The 20,358-nt window shown below is 33.1% G+C and overlaps 1 protein-coding gene across 1 annotated transcript in view; it reads left to right on the top strand.

Moving 5' to 3' along the window:
• Positions 1 to 263: 263 nt before the first annotated feature.
• Positions 264 to 20,358, top strand: part of LOC138715322 (aminoacylase-1-like) — an 81,617-nt gene continuing 61,522 nt past the window's right edge. Inside the window, exons 1-2 of the mRNA XM_069848104.1 lie at positions 264 to 416; positions 18,803 to 18,972. Coding sequence (XP_069704205.1) covers positions 317 to 416; positions 18,803 to 18,972 — 270 coding nt within the window. The 5' untranslated portion in view covers positions 264 to 316. The remainder of the gene's footprint in view (positions 417 to 18,802; positions 18,973 to 20,358) is intronic.

Genomic DNA, 20,358 nt, shown 5'->3' with positions numbered 1-20,358 from the left:
ACTTAAGGTAAGACAAAGCATATAAACCCGTCCAAATAAATCAACGTTCTTTAAACATCGGGATGGTAACATTTACAAAGTACTTAGTGTTATCATATTTATAACCGTGTTTATGAGTTCGTAGACTGTGAAAAATAGATAATGATGTGCGTAAATAATACAGGACATATACCAGAGTGTCGTCATATTTACCGCTGTGAACCCTGTTCCTTATTGGTTATATATTATGACGTACAACATGTGGTTTGCCTCTATTGGTTAAATAGTGGTGTCTGCTTGAACAGTTGAAGAGAGAGAAACGCAACGTTGGTTAGCGATGTCACCAGGGAAGAAAGAAGGTGGTGTTGAACATGAAGCTGTTACTAATTTTCGTGAATATTTACGTATTCCTTCCGTTCAGCCAGATGTGAATTACGGTATGTTATATTATATGGATAATTAATCAATTATTTAATATAGTGTTGTAAATAATTAGGGATCCTAACGTGCAGAACATACTTTTCTTTTCTTTTTTTTTTTTTTGTTATCTCCAGGGGAGAACAAGTGGCAAGTTGACCTTTGCTTCTCAAAACCGAACTGTAAATGTTTGGCTGCATATTTTCTTTCTAACCTTAAATATTTCATTTTATAATCTTGAGTCGGAAGGCAATAACTTCTTGCAACATTCAAATGGGTCTTTGTTTGATTTCGTTCTTTAAAGTAGGCATCAGTACAATAAAATGTCAACCACACCCACTGTAATACCTACACTGTGAAGGTAGCTATAATAATTTCCGTAGTTACTAGTCTGCAGAGCTGTTGTACTACATGCAACGTACATAACCTTCTCAACAAAAGCAAACAATCTTCACGTCGAACGTTTTTGTTCATGGAACAAGAAATATTTAGAGAAACCAATAATTTTCAATCTTTACGTCTTGTTGAATATTACAACCGCTACAGAATGATGTGGATCTTCTTTGAAGTAGTTAGTAATTATTGGGGGTAACTATTAATTGGTATAAAGTGATTTATATAGGCCTAATTAACAATAGATCCATCAACCTTGCAATATCACTGGGCCAATCGAAATAATATACTAGCCTAATCTTTTCTCCCTGTATCGTTGTTAGAAGTATCAGTGCTGGGTTTAAATTAAATGAATTTTGATTTACTGAAAGATAATTCCACTTTTAAATATTTCCATTTCATATTAGTGAAAATACAGCTTTCAAGGTCATTTGGCAAATAAACGTAAAAGTTTCAGTAGTATTAATTTTTTCTTCTTTTCAAGACGCTTTCATGTATATAAAGTTTTTATCGGTTTTACAATAGACATGGGCTACTGCTATACCCAGAAACTAAATGTTTAGGGCTACTCTTAATGGATTTGAATAGGTGAATAATAGACTTAGGCCTACCAATGTTTTTGGAGACTTATAGACCTACTATTTATAATGTTAGGCTTTAATGATCACTTCAAAAAGAAATGGAATTCAGGTACAATAAGTTATACGGTAAATAAATTTATAGGCGGAGTCGGCCAGACCTTTAACTTGAGTTTTAAAACCAGAACTTTATATCACGATTCATTGTGTAGCCTATTTTATGCCTAGTATATATTACAAATTTTTCTAGAGACTGTATGTACTTTTTTACATACCGTAGTTCTTAAGTAGAAGTTACTGAATAATAATATTTACTGAAGGGGTCAGAGCACAAATGGTATAGGCTAATTTCATGTGGAAAAGTTTTGTTAAAAATGGGTAGCCTACTAAAAGTGAATTAATCTTACGTCTAGAGAACAATCAGTAAACAAATAAAGTGTTGACATCTGAGGACTGTGATAATTTGTGTAGGCCTACGTATTTCCTTGTAATATTCAAAAGCATAGGCGGAGTTATGGGGGTGCACCGCTCCCCCCCCCCCAAACTTGGCTGAACTCTTTTTCTTTTATATTAGAAAATATTGAATTCAAAAGATTTTTCTTGCTTTTGTTCATGATTAAGTTTCTGTGCTTAAATTGACGAATTTATGTCTTCATACCATGTGTCTGGACTATAATATTTATTTTAAATTTCTGAATGTATGAGAATTTCTATACCTCATTAGAGGAATGGAAGCACTATAATGTTTTTTTTTTTATAACAGCCTGTAAGTTACTGATGTGTTAGAAGTCCTGGAGGTGTTCAGGCCGCCACTTAGAGAAATATGAATAACATACTGCATAACAATGCAGAAAAAAGAAAAGTGAACCTGGTATAAGTTAATGTGTAACCTTAAGGACGAGATTAAATAAAATAATTAGAAATTACATTTCATATGATATCTCGCCTTTTTAAATAAACAGATAAATTAAATGTAAACTCAGTCCACTGCTGTGGAGTAATGGTTAGCATGTCTGGCCATGAAACAAGTGGGCCCAGATTCAAATCCTGGTTGGGATAAGTTACTTGGTTGGGGTCTACTTATCATCGTCCATACAATAACCTGAGTTAAGTTCACGGTGCAGAGTGCTGTAAGCTTACTTGTACAAGACCGCAGCCACTCACAGAATAGGAGTGGTAAGCACAATAAACCTCAGGCTGCAGTGCAAGTCTTCGGATCTCTCCTCTGTACAAGAGGAAAAAAAAGAAGTAAAATTATGTGTATATTTTGTTACAGTTTCTTTATCTGATAATACCTTTGGTCAATTCCACTGTGACGGGTGTTACTTTCAGAAAGAGATTCTTCGAAATTTAATTGGAATACAATAGTTAATAAAATATTTTACTAGTTCTTTTATACTCCAATGAATCTCCACTTCTTGCTTGTCAGACACAACTAATTATTTTTTTTCTAACATTATTTGTCAGGTGATATAAGTGAAATAAACAATGTGACAGGCGTAACATGAAAAAGACATGTGTAAATTAATGATACAGTTTAACTGATAACTCTGTGAAGTTCACAGTTTGAATTAATTGTGTTACCCATTTTCAGTGAGAGGAAAGTTCAAGGAATCGAGTGATATAATGGATGTAATTAAAATATTAAGCCTTGCACTTAAAATTCAATTAATTTTATGTGACGGGTGTTACTTGTCTGAAGAAATTTCACATTTTTTTTTTTGTTCAAATCATAGAACATACATTTTCTGTAGTTCACTACATAGACTTAAGAGTACTGGTAGCCTAATATCAATGGTAGACATATGTTTTCAAAGTGTGCAATTTTTTTTAAGTTAATTTTCACTTAGTAAATTACAAATATGATGTTGACAGGTTCAAAATTGTACTTCTGACGCTTTAAAGTAAATTAATACAAATATTTAATAGAAACAATAAAAAATATAGCCATAAAATCAAAATAGTGTGGCTAGAAGAACATATTCGCTTTTGATATTAAACTGTTGTTCCTAACATAAATTTACTTTTTAGTATATATGCTCACTTCAACAAATGCTAAATATAAATTTATATTTCTCACAATGGAATTTAATAAATTTTACTAAAACTGTAATTACAAAACAAAATGCAGCATCATATTCAGAGCTGTCTCAATTTTTACTATTTGGCCAGTTGGACTGGAATTTCGTACAAGGGTGAATCACTGAAAACACATGTGTTTATTAATGCAGCTTTTCTTGCCCTTTAGTTTCAGACTTTCAGTTTTGTTTTCTTACTGTGAGCAGTAAGTTCTTTTCTTGATAGCTTCTTTGTTCTCCTAAGCTTTTCCCTCTCTCTCTCTCTCCTTCTGTAAATCTTCATATCTGTGTTGTTTGGGTAAAGGGAGATGTCATAAAATGAGCTTGATGATAAATGAAAATTAACCTATTTAATAATGTGTTGTGGGAACTACCTGCAATAAATCAAAATACAGAATTCCTGTGTTCTCCGTGCTCTAATTTTGTAACACCCGTCACATTAAAACACTTCTTATTTTTAGTTTAAAAAAAAATTTAAAAAATATTGTACTTTTGGCATCATATTTCGACTTAGCTATCAAAAATTGGTGCCTTCAGGACAAAAACTGAGAGCAAGAGAGTGACTTTAAGCATATTCTGTGACGGGTGTTACATAAAAACACTTATTTTAAAAATAGCAAATTTTTAAGCTCACTGACATTCATAAAAGTAAATTGACACTGATTTTAAAGTCTTTTCTTTCTGTCAATAGAATTACAACAGAGAACAGCATTGTTTATTAATTTTAAGTTATGGTTTGGCAACAAACTGCCAAAGTAAATTTGACAGATCAAAAGTACACACTAAAAATATTCACTTCGGATGTATGTAAAACAAAGATTAATTAAATAAATCGAACTTTTCTGTTAATTTCTAAAAATATGAATTTCCCTGAAGAAAATGATATAAAGAACACGAAATTTAATTTTTAACTTCAATGTCCAACCTATCGTGGAATTGACCCTTTATTAAATGATCATATTCCGATATACTGTACCAAGGTCAAGCTATAATGGGGGGGGGGGGGAGGAGATAAATGCTGTCCCCATAATCTCGTTATATCGAGATTCTATGGTTTTGCTTTGCCCCTCACCTCCCCAAGGAAACGGTTCTCTCTCTATGTTCAAAAGTATGGATATTTTTGGTACAAAATATGCCATTAACTCCATTTTGATGAAAAGTGGAATTAAGCCTTTTGTGCTTTTGAACCCCTTTTGTAGGTTATTGTTTGTAACGTAATTTTTTTTGTGAATCTCTCAAATGTAGAATATTTCCAATCTCAAAAATTGTAAAAGTAAAGTAGGCCTATTCCTAAAAAAATTTTGAAAAAAAAAAAATTCAAATGGAGTTATTTCAAGATCTTCTTAACTTTAAAAATAGTGGTCACATACTTCATTCAGTTTAAATTCCGTTTTTGGGCCCAAGAGTTTTAAAGTCCAGTAAGCTGACATTGGACAAAATACTCATACATAGTGCTATCTGCTGTACCAAAGAGGATTATTGAAATATACTGTATATTATTTGTACTTACCAACGGTATGGAAACCCAATTATAGGCACAGAAGGCTCACAAAATGTCATTTGTACTTATGTACCAAAGAAATTAAAAAATATATTTGTATGGTACTCATTTATATGGAAACCAAGTGACAAAGGAAGCTGAACAAATATATTTTAGTCTCTAATGATTTGGCAGCAGGGTTATGACTAAGGCTGTGAAACAGAATGCAGAGAATGAATACAATTTCTTATCTTTTCCTCTCGGGATTATTGTATGACACTCCTATGCGAAGAGTTATCTGCTCTCTTGACCCACCTGTGTATATTATTTACAGAGAAATGTGTTCCAAAGTCTGTTTTTTTTTTCTGTCTCAGTTTTTCGGCTTCTCTTTTCTTCTTCAGCCTCTCCAATATTTGATGTTCTGTGTCTTCTTTAGTCATTTTCTAGAAAAAGTATAAAATGCCGAAAAATTCAAAACTGACCGGTATTTTATTAGTATTACATAGCCTACTGACAGATTGCTAAATCATACTTCAGTAAATAAAATGCCTAATTACACTGTAAGAAGATTGTCAACCTCCGGGTAAAGATGTCAGCCTCATGGTATAAAAAAAGCCAGGAGGCTGACAGTCAGAAATTCTTATAAAAAAATGGAATAGACAGTCCAGGAAGCTGACATTTAAAGAGTTCATTTTTTATCTCCAATATATGAAATATTTAAACAATAATTTGAGGTGGGCGATATAAGCCTACATCCATAAAAGACATGTGTTTTTTTCAACCTTCCCTTAGAAGTTGTGTTGGACTTCAAATTAGCAACATTTGAGAGATTCACCCTTTTACAGACTTGAAACTAATCTTATAAAGGAACTATCTGTTTAATTAACTAATGAAAGTAGTGTTGTAAGGAAATGTTTCTTTTATCTAATACAACTTCTTTTCCTTTATTTTAACTTTGTAGAATAGCATGTTTTCATACTCAAAATTATATATCCAAACAGCGCCAGCTTGTCACTTTAAGTAATGAGGTATTTCTAATTTAGAAACTTCTGTAGAAAATATGCCTTAATAGCTCTCTCTGTGTGAGTCACATTTTTTACCTAGCATACTGAACCATGACCGAAAAAAATCAATGAAATACTATGACGTGTATGTGTGTGTTAGAAAGAGGGAATTTCACATCTGTAATGTAAGATGAAGACTGTATAGTATGAGAGGGTTTTAAAATAATCTCTTTATCTCTCTCTCTGTAATAAGTATTACCAAAAATTATATTTTTTAAATTATATTTCTGGGTTAGCAAATGGATAATTCAGAATAAAACAAGCATTTTTTCAAGATAGTGTTAGAATAAATTATTTCACATTAGTAGGCCTGTCATCATCATCATCATCATCATCATCATCATCATCATCATCAGAATAAAACAAGCATTTCTTCAAGATAGTGTTAGAATAAATAATTTCACATTAGTAGGCCTGTCATCATCATCAATGTCTTATAGACACCACTTTTAAGGATACTAGTAGGCCTACAAGGACTTTCCTTTCATGTGTGTTTGTGGCATCTCTTTAGTTTAAATAACTTACTGGTATATAACTTAACATTTCGTAATTCAATTTTATACGTGCAATTGTAAAGTAATTTAATCCTGCAAAACCCGTCCTAAGCAATAATGCAGCAAAGAAAACAACAGAATATACTTTTAAATTAATTAATGGTAATCAGTGTTGGCATGTTTAAAACAAAACAGTTTAAGCAAAGTGTTCAGAATTGTTTAAAACAGTATCCGTTGATTAAAACATGTTTTAAACACAGTGTTTAAAATCATGTTTGCCTTCTATTCAGGCCTTTATAAAATGTTCAGTTATGAATCTACAGTGGTGCTCCTGACTTTTTTCCAAACAAACATTATTATTAATAAGGAATTTTTGTAGGATATACAGTGCAAACAATCTGAATACTATATCTGCATATACGCCTACTATCTAAAGCAGGTTTCGTTATATTTATGAAAATCCACTTTAAAAGGATTTTAAGATGTTTTTATATAATAGGCTATTCTAGTCTCTTTTACTTTCCTACAAACTTAGCTTAAAATTTCAAAATGAAAAACTGAGCTATAAAATAAAATTTCGAAAGTATACCACAGGATACCAATTTTTTCTGTTGTATCACTGAGCCATTAAACCACCAAACACCACTTCTACCTCATGAAATGTTTTGATTGTTGAGTGTACGAAAAAGACGTGCAAGTTTGGCAGCCTTCTCTGTGGTACAAGTAATCATTCCATCATGCTCACTAATCGATATTCAACAGTGGCATTATAAGAAAGCAGAAATCCGGATATTCAGTTTGATTTGAAATGTGTCTTTGTATTTTTGTTGTGTTGTCTAAGTAGTTAATAGTAAATCCAAAGTAATCAGTGTTTTAAGTATACTGTCTACATATTTTGGGAAGCAAAATTCTAATGATGAGCATCTCCATAAAAAAGTGTTTATTTAAAGAAGTGAAAAGATGTATACAATTGGCTTGTGCTCACGTGAAATAATCCCTCTTAAGCTCACAATAAACCACAAATGGTCACACAGGATCAGATGCCCCACTGTTTTAATGAAATCAGAGTTATGACTTTGTACCAATTCAAAACTGGACTGTTAAGCTTTTTTTATAATGTTGTAAAAAATGATTTCTCACTGTTAATACGAGATGATAGATCTCCAGAGAAATATAAGCAATCAAACTGAGGATAAATTTGAAAATATTATTTTCTTATGAAACTCGTTATGTTTAATAAAATTTATTATTTTTTTGTTAGTAGGATATTAATTTTATGAATAAATAATCTTATTTAATTTAATAAACAGCATGATAAACTTAAAATGTCTAAAATGCTGGTTTCCCGAATTTTTCTTAAAAATCTGGAATTTCGTTAATTTTTACAATACCCATCTGGCAACCCTATGCATAAAACATGTGTCCTGGTTGGCGAGTTGGTATAGCGCTGGCCTTCTATGCCCAAGGTTGCGGGTTCGATCCTGGGCCAGGTCGATGGCATTTAAGTGTGCTTAAATGCGACATGCTCATGTCAGTAGATTTACTGGCATGTAAAAGAACTCCTGCGGGACAAAATTCTGGCACATCCGGCGACGCTGATATAACCTCTGCAGTTGCGAACGTCGTTAAATAAACCATAACATTTTAACATTTAAAACGTGTTTAATTAAAAAAAAAGTCAACTTTGTCATTTTCAAGAGTTAAAAGATTAATCAACTCAAAATATCAGCCGTTTTCACGAAATTTCAATTAATAAAAGATAGGAAAGTCTAAATGTACAAAATATGTTGTTGTTGTTTTCTAATGCCAGGCATTTGACAATAAAGTCATTTGACCTCTTGCACTCCAATATTTTTCAAAGATATTATCATGACTAGCCACTGAAGCACAGATTTTGAGGTGTTCCGAATCCATTTCTTGGTTTGAGTTGCACAATGGGCAGTTAGGCGACTGATATATTCCAATTCTATGCAGGTGTTTGGCCAAACAATCATGGCCTGTTGCCAATCTAAATGCAGCTACAGACGATTTTCGTGGTAAATCGGGAATTAACTGTGGATTTTGATGCAGAGAGTTCCATTTTTTCCCTTGGGATTGAGTTATCAAATTTTGTTTGTTGAAGCCTAAGTATGTAGATTTATTAAATCTCTTCACAGAGTAATACATAGATTTAGTAACAGGTCTGTAAGTAGCAGTGCTGCCCTTCTTTGCTAAAGCATCCGCATTCTCGTTTCCCAGGATTCCACAATAGGATGGTATCCATTGGAACACAACTCTTTTATTGAGTGATAATAACTGAGAGAGCATTTTAGTTATTTCTGCTGTTTGAGATGAAGGTGTGTGTTTAGAGACGATTGATAGAATAGCTGCTTTGGAGTCCGACAATATAACTGCATTCCTAAATTTATTGATGTGGCATAGAAGATTCCTGAGACATTCACTTATTGCAATGATTTCACCATCAAAACTTGTTGTTCCATATCCAAGAGATCTATAAAGTGAGAAGAGACAGCACGTAACACCTGCACTGGCACCTTGTTCTCTGGAGATCAAGGATCCGTCAGTGTATAAATGAAGCCAGTTTTGTAGAGGGTACCTAATATTAATTGTCTCTAAAGACAATTGTTTCAGCATTTCAGTGTTTACTTCTGATTTCAGTATTTCTTCTGTTAAATTTAGATTATATTGTATATTTAATAGAGTTAAAGGGTTTGGTTTAATTTGTAAGTTTTCTTTTAAATTCGGGATATTGATTTTCTGTTTTAATTCTTGAACAATGGATATGAAACTTTTTTTAGTTTTCAATCTACAAAGAGGACTGTATGAATGCCAATTGTTACCTGGTAATCTGATAAGTTTTTCATATTGAATCAGTGTGCTTTTTCTTCTATTGTCATTTTGATGCTGTTAATATTAGTGAGGAATCTCATAGAATCTATTGGCGTTGTTTTGATTCCACCAGTAATGAGTCTGAGAGCTTGGTTTTGAACATATTCTATTTCGTTTATGAAAGGTGAAGTAATTAAAATTTCTGCGCAGTATGTCAGCACTGGCTGTATAAACATTTTGTATGTAGTGTTCAAAGTATTCCTAGAGCATCCCCATTTCTTTCCTGCTAGTCTTTTTAGAAGGGAGAATCTTTTACGAGCTTTTTCAGAAATGTATTTCAAATGGTTGCTCCATATTAACTTACTATCGAAAATAACTCCAAGATATTTGGATTCATAAGTCCTAGAAAGGTGTTGGCCATTGTATTGGATATTGAATTCTCTTTCTTTTTTACCAAGTGAAAATATTTGGTAGTTACTTTTTCTTAAATTGAGTGTCATCAAATTTGATGTATTCCATTCATGTAGTTGATTTAGAGCTTTAAGAGCAGAATTTTGAATTTTGTCTCTATGTCTGTAAGATCCGGAAGTCCACAAACTTATATCATCTGCAAATAGTGCTGTTTTCATGTTTGAATCCTCTAATAGGGAGGGTAAGTCATTTATATAAATAGTGAATAAAGTTGTGCTGAGGACAGAGCCCTGAGGTAGACCTCAATATGTTTGTCTGTAACTAGAAAGTGAGTTATTGGATTTAGTGGCAATGAATCTTTGACTAAGGAATTCTGATATCCATGTGAACATATTGCTGGAGATACCTAATTTCTGGAGTTTTAGTAATAATTTATTTCTCCAAACCGAGTCATATGCTAACTGAAAGTCAATAAATATTGCCAAGGTATCTTCTTTCTTGTTAAAACTGTCTTTTATTTCTTGTCCGAGGCGTATGACTTGTTCATTGGTAGAGTGTAGTTGTCGAAAACCGGCTTGTCTTGGTGATAAAAGATTTTGGGATTCTAAATACCAAGTTAATCTGTTGGAGATCATGGACTCCATCATTTTTGCTATCATGCTTAATAGTGCTATTGGTCGATAACTATTAACATCATGAGCAGGTTTCCCTTTTTTGTGAATTGGTACAACGATTGCTTTTTTCCAAGCTGCAGGAATTGAGGTGTTCCATGATAAATTGAAAATGGATAAAAGTACAGACTTGGCATTTTCCCCCCAGATGTTAAAAAAATTCGGAATGAATTTGTCGGGGCCAGGAGATTTCTTGGTTTTTAAATTTTGTATAGCTAGAGTTAATTCTGTGGAAGTAAAATTTTTATGAAATATTTCAGGTTTTGTACTAGTAATATTGTTTTTATTATTTTTATGTAATTCTCTTTTGATAAATTTGTCAGTTTTTTTGATATTGGGATGTAATCTGTGAGAATTTGAGAAGTGTTTATTAAATGCGTTTGCTATATCTCTACTATCTGTTAGTGTTTTGTTGTTATGAATAATAGGTTGGCTAGTATTTTCCTGTGTATTGGAAATATTCTTCAGAAATTTATATGTTTTAGCGCTATCGGTTCTGTAATTAATATTTTCAATAAATTTATTGAAACTGTTCTTTTTTGCTGTTATGATGTACAAAATATAATTCCTGAGTATCCAAGGAAAAGTGCAGTTGCATCCTTTCGATTACTCACAGAGTATGACTAAGTTATATGTCAAAATACTTGAACAAAATTGGAATTTTTTCCTTCACCACTTTGTCCATTCTGCAGTCATCAGAAAGAAAAGCATCAGAATCATACTTATGTCCAGCCCTTTCCTCTAAACCTACTGTGTCTGAAAAATACAGGAGAGCAAGCGAGTTAATGGTTTTAATGCCAAGAACTCAGCATAACTCATAATTCATAAAGTAAACATCCATAAGACCATAAATAACTTAACAAAGTGCACTGGAAAACTAGATTCTGTGTTCCATAAACTTGTTTCACTTGTACTTAATTATCCACAACTTCACGTCCAAACAAACAACTTTTCAAGATTAACGCACAAACTTCTGTCACGTTTAATGGACAAAATCACTTCATATACTGGAAAAGTTGTCTCAGCGTATACTGATGTGACTGGAGCATACTTAAACAGTGCCATTCTGGCTCAGGAAGCTCACCATCACACCTTGTCACACCTGTAAATCTTTAACTTTGTTGTGTTCTGTATTTCATTCTTATTCCTCTCGTGCAGAAAGATTCTCATGTAACTGTTAAGACTAGAAATTTTTCCTGATAAGTTAATTTAAATTTAAACTTGTCTATTTGCACACGGTAAGATATTTGATCTACATTCTTCTCTTGCCGTTGATATGTTTGACATGTTTTCATGAGGAGGATGAGTTTGTATTTCTGCTGCAAATTGAACCCAACCATTGATTTACGAAATCAATTCATAATTTTAACACCTTCGTTTTATTTCTATCATAGCTTCATTCATTTATCGTCATGGTAGTCTTCATTTTATTATGTCCTGATTAAAGGATTGATTCTACAACTTTATTATCTGAAGACACTCACTACCTAGCAAGGTAGCAATATGTGAACATTACAGAAAACAGGAAAATTGAAAAAGTTAAATGTCTTTTCTGAAGGAAAAACACCATGTCTCTAAAGTAAGTCCCACTTTTAGTAATTTATAGCGCATAGCCTGGCGGACAACTTATAATGAATCAGATAACATGTGCAGGAAAGTCCATCCGGTTTTGCCTTGTTCTAATTACCCTTACCCTGGTTGGCCACAAGTGACACTGTGTGCAACAATTCAACAATGGCGTTTAGTGATGCAAAAAATTGTATTGTATCTTGCAATTAGATAGAAATGATTATACTACACGATGCTCTTTTCGGACGAGTTATGAAAAGGAGGTACCCAGCAGGAAGGTGATAAAGAAGTCTCATCATCAATTTGTCAGAACTGGTTGTTTATGCCCACAAAAAAGACCGGATGTCCAGGAGTTTCTAATGAATGTGTTGAGCATGTATGGGAGTGTTCTCAACATAGCCCTCAGAACCATCTTGTGGGGTTACATGAAAGTCAAAGTCTACGTGCCACCTCTACCACGAGACCTGCAGGATCTATGAATGAGGACTGAAGAAGCTGCAGCCACTGTGACTACTCACATGTTATCCAGAGTCTGGCAGGAGTTGGAATATTGCGTCGATATTTGTTGTATCACACACAGCGCTCATATCGAATTGCTTTAATGAAACAAAAACCTCGGAACCTTGTGTGCCATATGAGTCATCAAATCTAAATACCTAGGAATAACATTTAGCAATGATTTCGGCTGGGAGGAACACGTTACTGACACAGCGGGAAAAGCATGGAGAGCATTACGCTTTGTGATGAGGGTACTAAGAAAAGGCTCTGATAAATCCAAAGAGATTGCATATACGTTACTAGTTCGTCCAATAATGGAATATGGTGCTACATGTTGGGATCTTACAGATTAGAACATGTTAAGACACTGGAAAAGATTAAGAAACGGACTCTTGAGTATTGTCGTAATAATTCACCATTAAAATGGGACACACGGACAGGAGAACGCAAATTTGATTATGCACAAAATTCAAAACATACATAGATGAGCCTGCCTGGAGAGAAATAAAAAATAGATTGCCAAATTACTCTTCAAGGAACGACCACTCATATAAATTTAGAGAAAGGAGACAGAGGATGGACACTGGAAAGTTTTCTTTTCTCAATCGTACTATCAGGGACTGGAATGCTTTACCTGCAGACTTACTAAAGGCTTTTACCAATAACCAAAAATATATTTAAAAATAGGCTTAAGGATTTTACTAATAGATGGCAGTATATTATACACACTACTTAAAGGGTGTAATTGATGTTTTGTTATTTGAAGTATTGTATCAGTGAGAAGTGTGTTGTGTCAGTGAAGTGTGTTTGTGCCAGTGAAGTTTCATAGTTTATGGTGGTAGTGCAAAGTATTTGAACAGCGAAATGTTTTTGAAGTGTTAGTGAAATCAGGATAGTATCAGTGAAATGTGTCGCAGTTCCAGTGCAATGAGTTGACAGCGAAATGAGTGTAGTGCTGAAAGATACTTGTGCATGTACGAACATATCATACTCGTGGGTTTTAGTTGGATCTTAGGGTTAAGATACAAATTAGATTTACTTTAAATGTTATTTTAAGTGATCGTGCTTCATTTAATTTGGGATGCTCATTATTATTATTATTATTATTATTATTATTATTATTATTATTATTATTATTATTATTATTGCTATTAATTATTATTAACTTAGTATTTATTAATTTTAATTTTTATTGTTTATTATTAATTGTCATTATTGAGTGTAATTAGTTACCACTGCCACTGGGTATTAAGTTATCTGTTTGCAGTGTGAATAAATACATACATAGGCCTACATACATTTACTGAGATTAAGTAGTATTGAATAAAAAGAATATTAAAGTGGGACTTACTTTAGAGACATGGTGTATATTGTAGTACCTTTCATTCCTTTTAATGGTCATCATGTCAGTCAAAAAAAAAAAAAAAATAGATATAACAAGTTGACTAAAGGAAAAGCAGCAGGGTACTTCTTATTCAAGGACATACTTGGATGTAGTTAGTGTACTTTCTGTTCAAGGAAACATTTTGATGTAGTTGATCAGTATTAGTGAATATGTTTTTGGAATTAATGTTCATAGATATGTTAGAATGTATATACCGGTACTGTACACATGAAAATATATATTTAAAAAAAAGGTGGCTTTGTCCATGCCATCTGTATGTCTGTGTACAGTGATTTCTCCTAAACTATTATGATTTCAATATTTGATATATTAGTCAGTTGATTCGAAATTGATGTACATCAGACATAATCATTTCTACTAAAAATAATGGGTGTTTAGGCTTATTGGGGGGGGGGGAAGAAAAAAAACACACACACAACAGTGATTTATTCGAAATAAACTTCAACTTTTTTTTTTTAATGCAAGATATACCTATGAATGATCAGTATGTCCCCATACTTCTATGTTTTGGAGGAAGTACCAGTATAATTATTATTTTATCTCTTGATTAATAATTTTAACACTATCATTTGGAATATAATTTATGGCTACTACTAACCTGAAACTATTCAGATAGGTACTTACAAACTTAGTTTACATTTAACACGTGAAAGTGATCATAATAAATATATTCCTAAATTATTATTTACTTAATTATACTTCAAATTGCAATATTAATATTCATTTTTTTTAAATAAACATAACCTAACTATAGCTGTTACAGAAAAAAAATATATAAAAAAATGTTCCTAATTTATTGTAATAAGATGAATTACTAGTTACAGGATTATGTCTGCGATTGTAAAGTTATTGACACAAACTTTAGATCATAAAGACATCTACATGAATCAGTTTTCCATAACTTTAATAAATGTAACCATAGCTATTAAACAAGTAAAACAAGGAGAAAAAAAGACACTTCATTTCTGTGTAAGAAAAGTATTCTTTTATGAATAATCATAAAATGTGGTCAGAATTTCTTTCTTGCTACATATAATTCAGCAAAAGCTAGGAAAGACCACTTGATCTAAATAGATCTTTGTAATAAGGATTACCTGCTTTTCATAATCTTTTTTGTAAATCAATTTTTATATCTCGAGATTCTGCATAAAATGTTTTCTTTGTTTAAAAATACTGCTGTTGCTTAATAAGGACAGTAATATGGATTCTAAGTATACAATAGACTTTTGCTAATCTGACAATTCCTTGCACAGAAGGGTACCAGATTAATGAGAGTTCGTAAAAAATATAATTAAATTTAATGTTATAAGCTGCGCCAACCACTTGTACTTCTAAATCGAAACTAGAATGTTCTGCAAGGGACATTCCATGTGAAATTGGGCATCAAAAACCATTACAAATGTGTAATTCCTCGAAAAAATTATACTTATAGAGGACTAGGAGATACTGTACTCTGTGAAGTCTGTTCTCGTTTAAGTCCATTAGTTTGCTTGTTTTAATATGTTAACTTTGTCTTATTTCAGTAAAAATTTCCAGTTTCAAAGGACATAAACTTGACATTACTTATGATAAACATTCCAACAAAAGTTCATATTATAGGTGAGAGTACGATTTTCTTAACTATGCATGTACCATATTTTATATTAATTTTTAACATGATATTTCATAGACATCCCCATGTAACAGTAAAAATAAAAATTTCAGGTGATTTCTCTCTCTCTCGAAAGAAATTTAATCAATTTTAATTTCGGCATTACATAAAGAAGTGTTCCTGTAAAAAAAAATATATATTTCGTTAAATTATATTAGCTGTGCCAAAGTCCCAAGTTGGGTGATGGCGTGCACACACTTTACATACTTCTGCACACATGACAGCAAAAATTTTCCTGCACTGCTAGCAGAACGGCAAATTAGTTTGTCTAGAAGGTACGAATATGTCTTAGCTCCTATAATAGTAATTCAGTCGCTGTAATTTTTTTGATTGATAGGTCAGTGTCTAAGGAAGACATAGAAAAAAATTCGAAATCAATATCTTTTTTAAAAGCAAGAAAAAAATATTAATTTCGAAGTGATCTTTTCAAAATAGAAATTTACATTTTCAAAAGTTGGCATGCAGCAAACTTTTTTGTTTTTCATGTTATATGGGAGAGGGGCTCAAAGCAAGAGAAATGTTGAGCAAGAAAGGCTGATGTATTGTTAGTCCACTTGAGGTATGTAGATATAAAGGGAAAAATTGAGCCGGTTTCTGGTACAGTTCCTGGGTAGCTTAGTCGGTAGAATGTTGGCGTGCTCAACCAAAGGTCCCAGATTCGATTCCTGGCCCTGGAACAATTTTTCTCTTGAAATTATTCAAGTCAGTTTCACCTGAAAGCCAGATTTGCATAATATATGTCACTGTTCGTTAACAGACAACCTCAATTCAAGTGACACAGAGTTTGTGTACACTCAATGTTGGGCCTGACTTATTGTCAGCCCACTTGAGATATGGGGATATAAAGGGAAAAAATTGGGCCGGTGTCTGGTACAGTTCCTGGGTAGCTCAGTCAGTAGAGCATTGGCACGCTCAGCTAAAGGTCCCATGGTAGAAAACTAATCTGATAGGAAAGATGCGGTGTTGAGCTAAGGTGGTGGTGTACTAAGGACAGAGTTCCCTTCATGCAATTAAAATAGCCTAAATAAAAAAAAGAACATGCTTGAGTAAAGGTAAAATCATAAAGGAGGACCCCCCTGAAATATTTTTTACGCTCAACTTTCCCTGTACATTTGTGAATTAATGATGACACTAACTTGTCAAAATACTTTCGATGTGCTTAAGGAATATTGTTTCTTATATGAAACACAAAAATGCTTACAGAAACAGAACAGACTTTGAGACATTAAACATAACTACAGATAGCTTTGGTAATGGTGTGAATGAGAAAATAAAGCAGGGACTTGGACTTGGAAATTGAAGCTTTATGTCAATCTTGTTTGTTTATATCCAAGAAATTTTAACGACATAAAACTTGGGGCCTAAAGCCACAACTACTAGAAGAAGTTGGCAGAAGGTTACATATTTTTTACATTGGAGACATAGCAGACAATGTAAGAGGAAGTGAACTGAACAGTGTAGCATTCCATTGGGAAAGTTAAAATGTTTGATGTTAAAAAAGTGCACAATTATAAACACAGATGTGTGTATCTGATGAAGAAAACGTGACTTTGTCATTTGGCGCAATGAACTATATCTAGAAAACAGTTCATGCTCAGCTTATAAAAACTGTCTTATAACCTCAAAATTTTGAAGAAATGCGACTTGTTGACTAATGGGTTTCCTGTATGTAAGTTGTGCGTGAAAAAAACTTTCCCAACTTTGAAATTAATTAAAAATAGGCTTAGAACTATTATGATGAATCAAGAACACTTGGAATCATTCATGTTAATGGTAACAGAACGAGATGTTCTTAATAATGTATGTTTAGATTTCTTAACAATACAGGTTGCTTAAAAATAGCTACATGATGTACTCATACCATAGTATGATACATCAGTGATCCAGCCTTAGAGGCCATTCTTATTAAGATATCATCAGTAAGTTTTGTTTCATTGTGGTTTGCAAGTACTGGTTTGTGAAAGGAGTGCATATTATGGGCCGAATTTTATGTAATTTCCAGGCTGAGTGTATTGTTCAGTTTTGTATACATACTCAATTATCTTGATTACGAAAAATGTATTCCCAACAAGGAGAAGCCCTCACCTTCATCATTGAAGTCATAAGGATGGATCTAATCCTCGAAAATTTGATGATTATCTAGAATAGAGTTTTTTTAATCGGAGAGCAGTATTAAAGTTACTTGCATTGATCAACCATTTACAGTAATCTTTCTAAAACAGTGGAGTGTACAAAATCTACTAACTCATGAAACATTGTTTAAATATCGAATTCGAGAGCAATTGGTACTAAAGCCTTCACTTCCCCCTTCAGTAAAGAATCTGAAGATATATGTGACGAGTACAGAGAATTCTTGTGAAGACTGATCCACTTCAGTCTCTATCTAACAAAATCTGCTGGCAGACAGTGAGTGGTCGTACACCGGTATACGGACAAGTCCATACACACTTCTCTATGCAGACAGGTCCCACTCCACCCCTTACTGCTTATCTTCCTTGGGACAGGCATTCTGGACTATGGTCATTAAGCCAACAGAACATTACCACCTAGACTGGCCTGCATAGGAACTGTCTGTATGTTCTTAGCAAAATAAAATTCGATGGAAACAAATTATCTAACTTAAATCACATGAAAATTATTATTTTATAATCCCTTTAAAGAATGTACTCATAGTTGGTGCAATTATATAAAATTATATCGAAACAATGATTAAATGTTAGTGGAAAGGGCGAATGAAAATTTTGGACAAAACCTGCCCCAATGCAGCTCCAATTACTCATACCACAAATTTCACACAAACTGTCAAATATTAAAACCCTTCAACACGAAGCTTTCGGTTACCTAAGATAAGGGTTGTACTTTTAAATTTTCAGTTCGACATCATACTGTTAAAATTTCAAAATTCGAGTGTGACTTACTTCATTAACTTATCTCTTTTTAAATTGTTAATTCAGTTGTCGTTGGTATGATTCCAAACAGAATGTTGAAATTTCTTCATTTTCGTCGTGCACTGATGGACTGTAAGTCCTTGTGCTTTCACGTTGTCTTACACAGAGGCCTTGTGACATGCTAATCACATGCCCAGATAGTCTCACAATTTGTTTTTGTTTGACGAGAATGAGAATGGAATTAACCGCAAAGGATGATGATGATGATGATGAAGATGAAGATGAAGAAGCCTGAAGAGTAGAATTTACTGTATATATTATGTAACAAAACACACACTGTTATTTCTCAAAGATGAAAGAAACTTTCTCTTGGTAATATTGTGCTTTTTTTAAACAGATGATTGTGTTAAATTCCTGAAGAAGCAGGCGATGAGCTTGGGCTTGCCAGTGCGTGTTTACTCTGTTGTGTTGGGAAAACCAATTGTAGTGCTGACATGGGAGGGAACAGAACCAACTCTTCCTTCAATATTGCTGAACTCTCACATGGATGTAGTTCCGGTATTTCCTGTAAGTTCTTAGCTGGATATTAAATGTAACCTAGTATTTTAAATATAACAATAAGATGTCTAACAAAGGAGGTCACAAATGGGAAGTGCATACCAAGTTGTTGGGTAATAGATAATAGATGTAGATGGTCACCTATTTTTCTAAAAAATTCCGTCATTAGTTTCTTGACCGGCAGTATGCATAGGTTGGAATATATATTATATGTACAAGGTGATTGAGGAATAGTAAATATTTAGAGGTGATAGTATATACGAATATGTGTCCAATTTTCAGTGGTTATGGAGGTACAGCTGTTTGAATGTTATGCATAACAAGTGTTACATGTATGTATGTATGTATGTATGTATGCATGTATGTATATATGTATAGGCACACACACACACACAGGATGGAAGTGAAATAACCTTGCAGATTGAAGGGACGATAGGGTACACGTAAATGAATAGAAAACCTATATTGCGTTTTGTGATTAAATGTACGGTTAATTAGAAAATTAAGTTTTCAGTTTCAGCAGTCTGGCAACATAGCCGTTAAAATGCTCTACTCGAGATACAGATGTAAGAGGTCAACGAACTCGGTGAGTCTCCGTACGTAAGTTGCTGTCTACCGAGACGTTGCCACAAGTTTGCTTCATGCAGTGCCTGGGGGTTTTTAAATTAAATTTGCACAAAAACCGTGCACGCTATTGAAATATGCTAGGGGGTATAAATTATTCTTCGTTAGATTTCCTATAGATATGGGCAGAAATCACGATTCTACTGGCAATAGTTACTGAATAGATTGTTAAACATTTGGGAAAAAAACATTTTTTTTTTCTGAAAAATCTATGAACATTCCTCCAATATGGTATTATATTTTTTTTGTTACATGCAACATGAGCTATTCACTCTGGAAATCTGCAAGGCTATTTCACTTTCACCCTGTATATATATATTTTTTTCAACTTTTTTTTTATAGTGACAATTTTTATATAAATTTTTTTATATCCTTCTCGTGATTTTCACATATTTAAACTCATTTCTCTCATACCAAACTGTCCATAACTAGGTGTGTTGGATTCTTCTTTTCAGACCCAACAATTTGGTATAGATTTCATTAAAATATCACATTTCCCCTTCGCGACCTCCCCTTGTAGTCTGTACACATATTTTTCTCTGAACTTCAATTGTGATAATTGTATATCTCTTTCTCGTATGAGTTTAGCGGGTCTTACATGCTCTCCATCACTTCCTCAGAGAAGGTATTAAACATTAGAATATAAGGAAATTCCTACTGTCTGGGTGTCTCAGTCTTATGTGGACTATATGCGACATTTCTTGGTACTGGTTGATACCTAACATTACACACACATGATGTGTTTCGGTCAGTCTGAGTCAATCATTGTAA

Source organism: Periplaneta americana, chromosome 15 (assembly GCF_040183065.1).
Source record: "Periplaneta americana isolate PAMFEO1 chromosome 15, P.americana_PAMFEO1_priV1, whole genome shotgun sequence".
NCBI classification, from domain to species: domain Eukaryota; kingdom Metazoa; phylum Arthropoda; class Insecta; order Blattodea; family Blattidae; genus Periplaneta; species Periplaneta americana.
The sequence above is the reverse complement of the archived record's forward strand: the minus strand, read 5'-3'. Positions and strand labels throughout refer to the sequence as shown.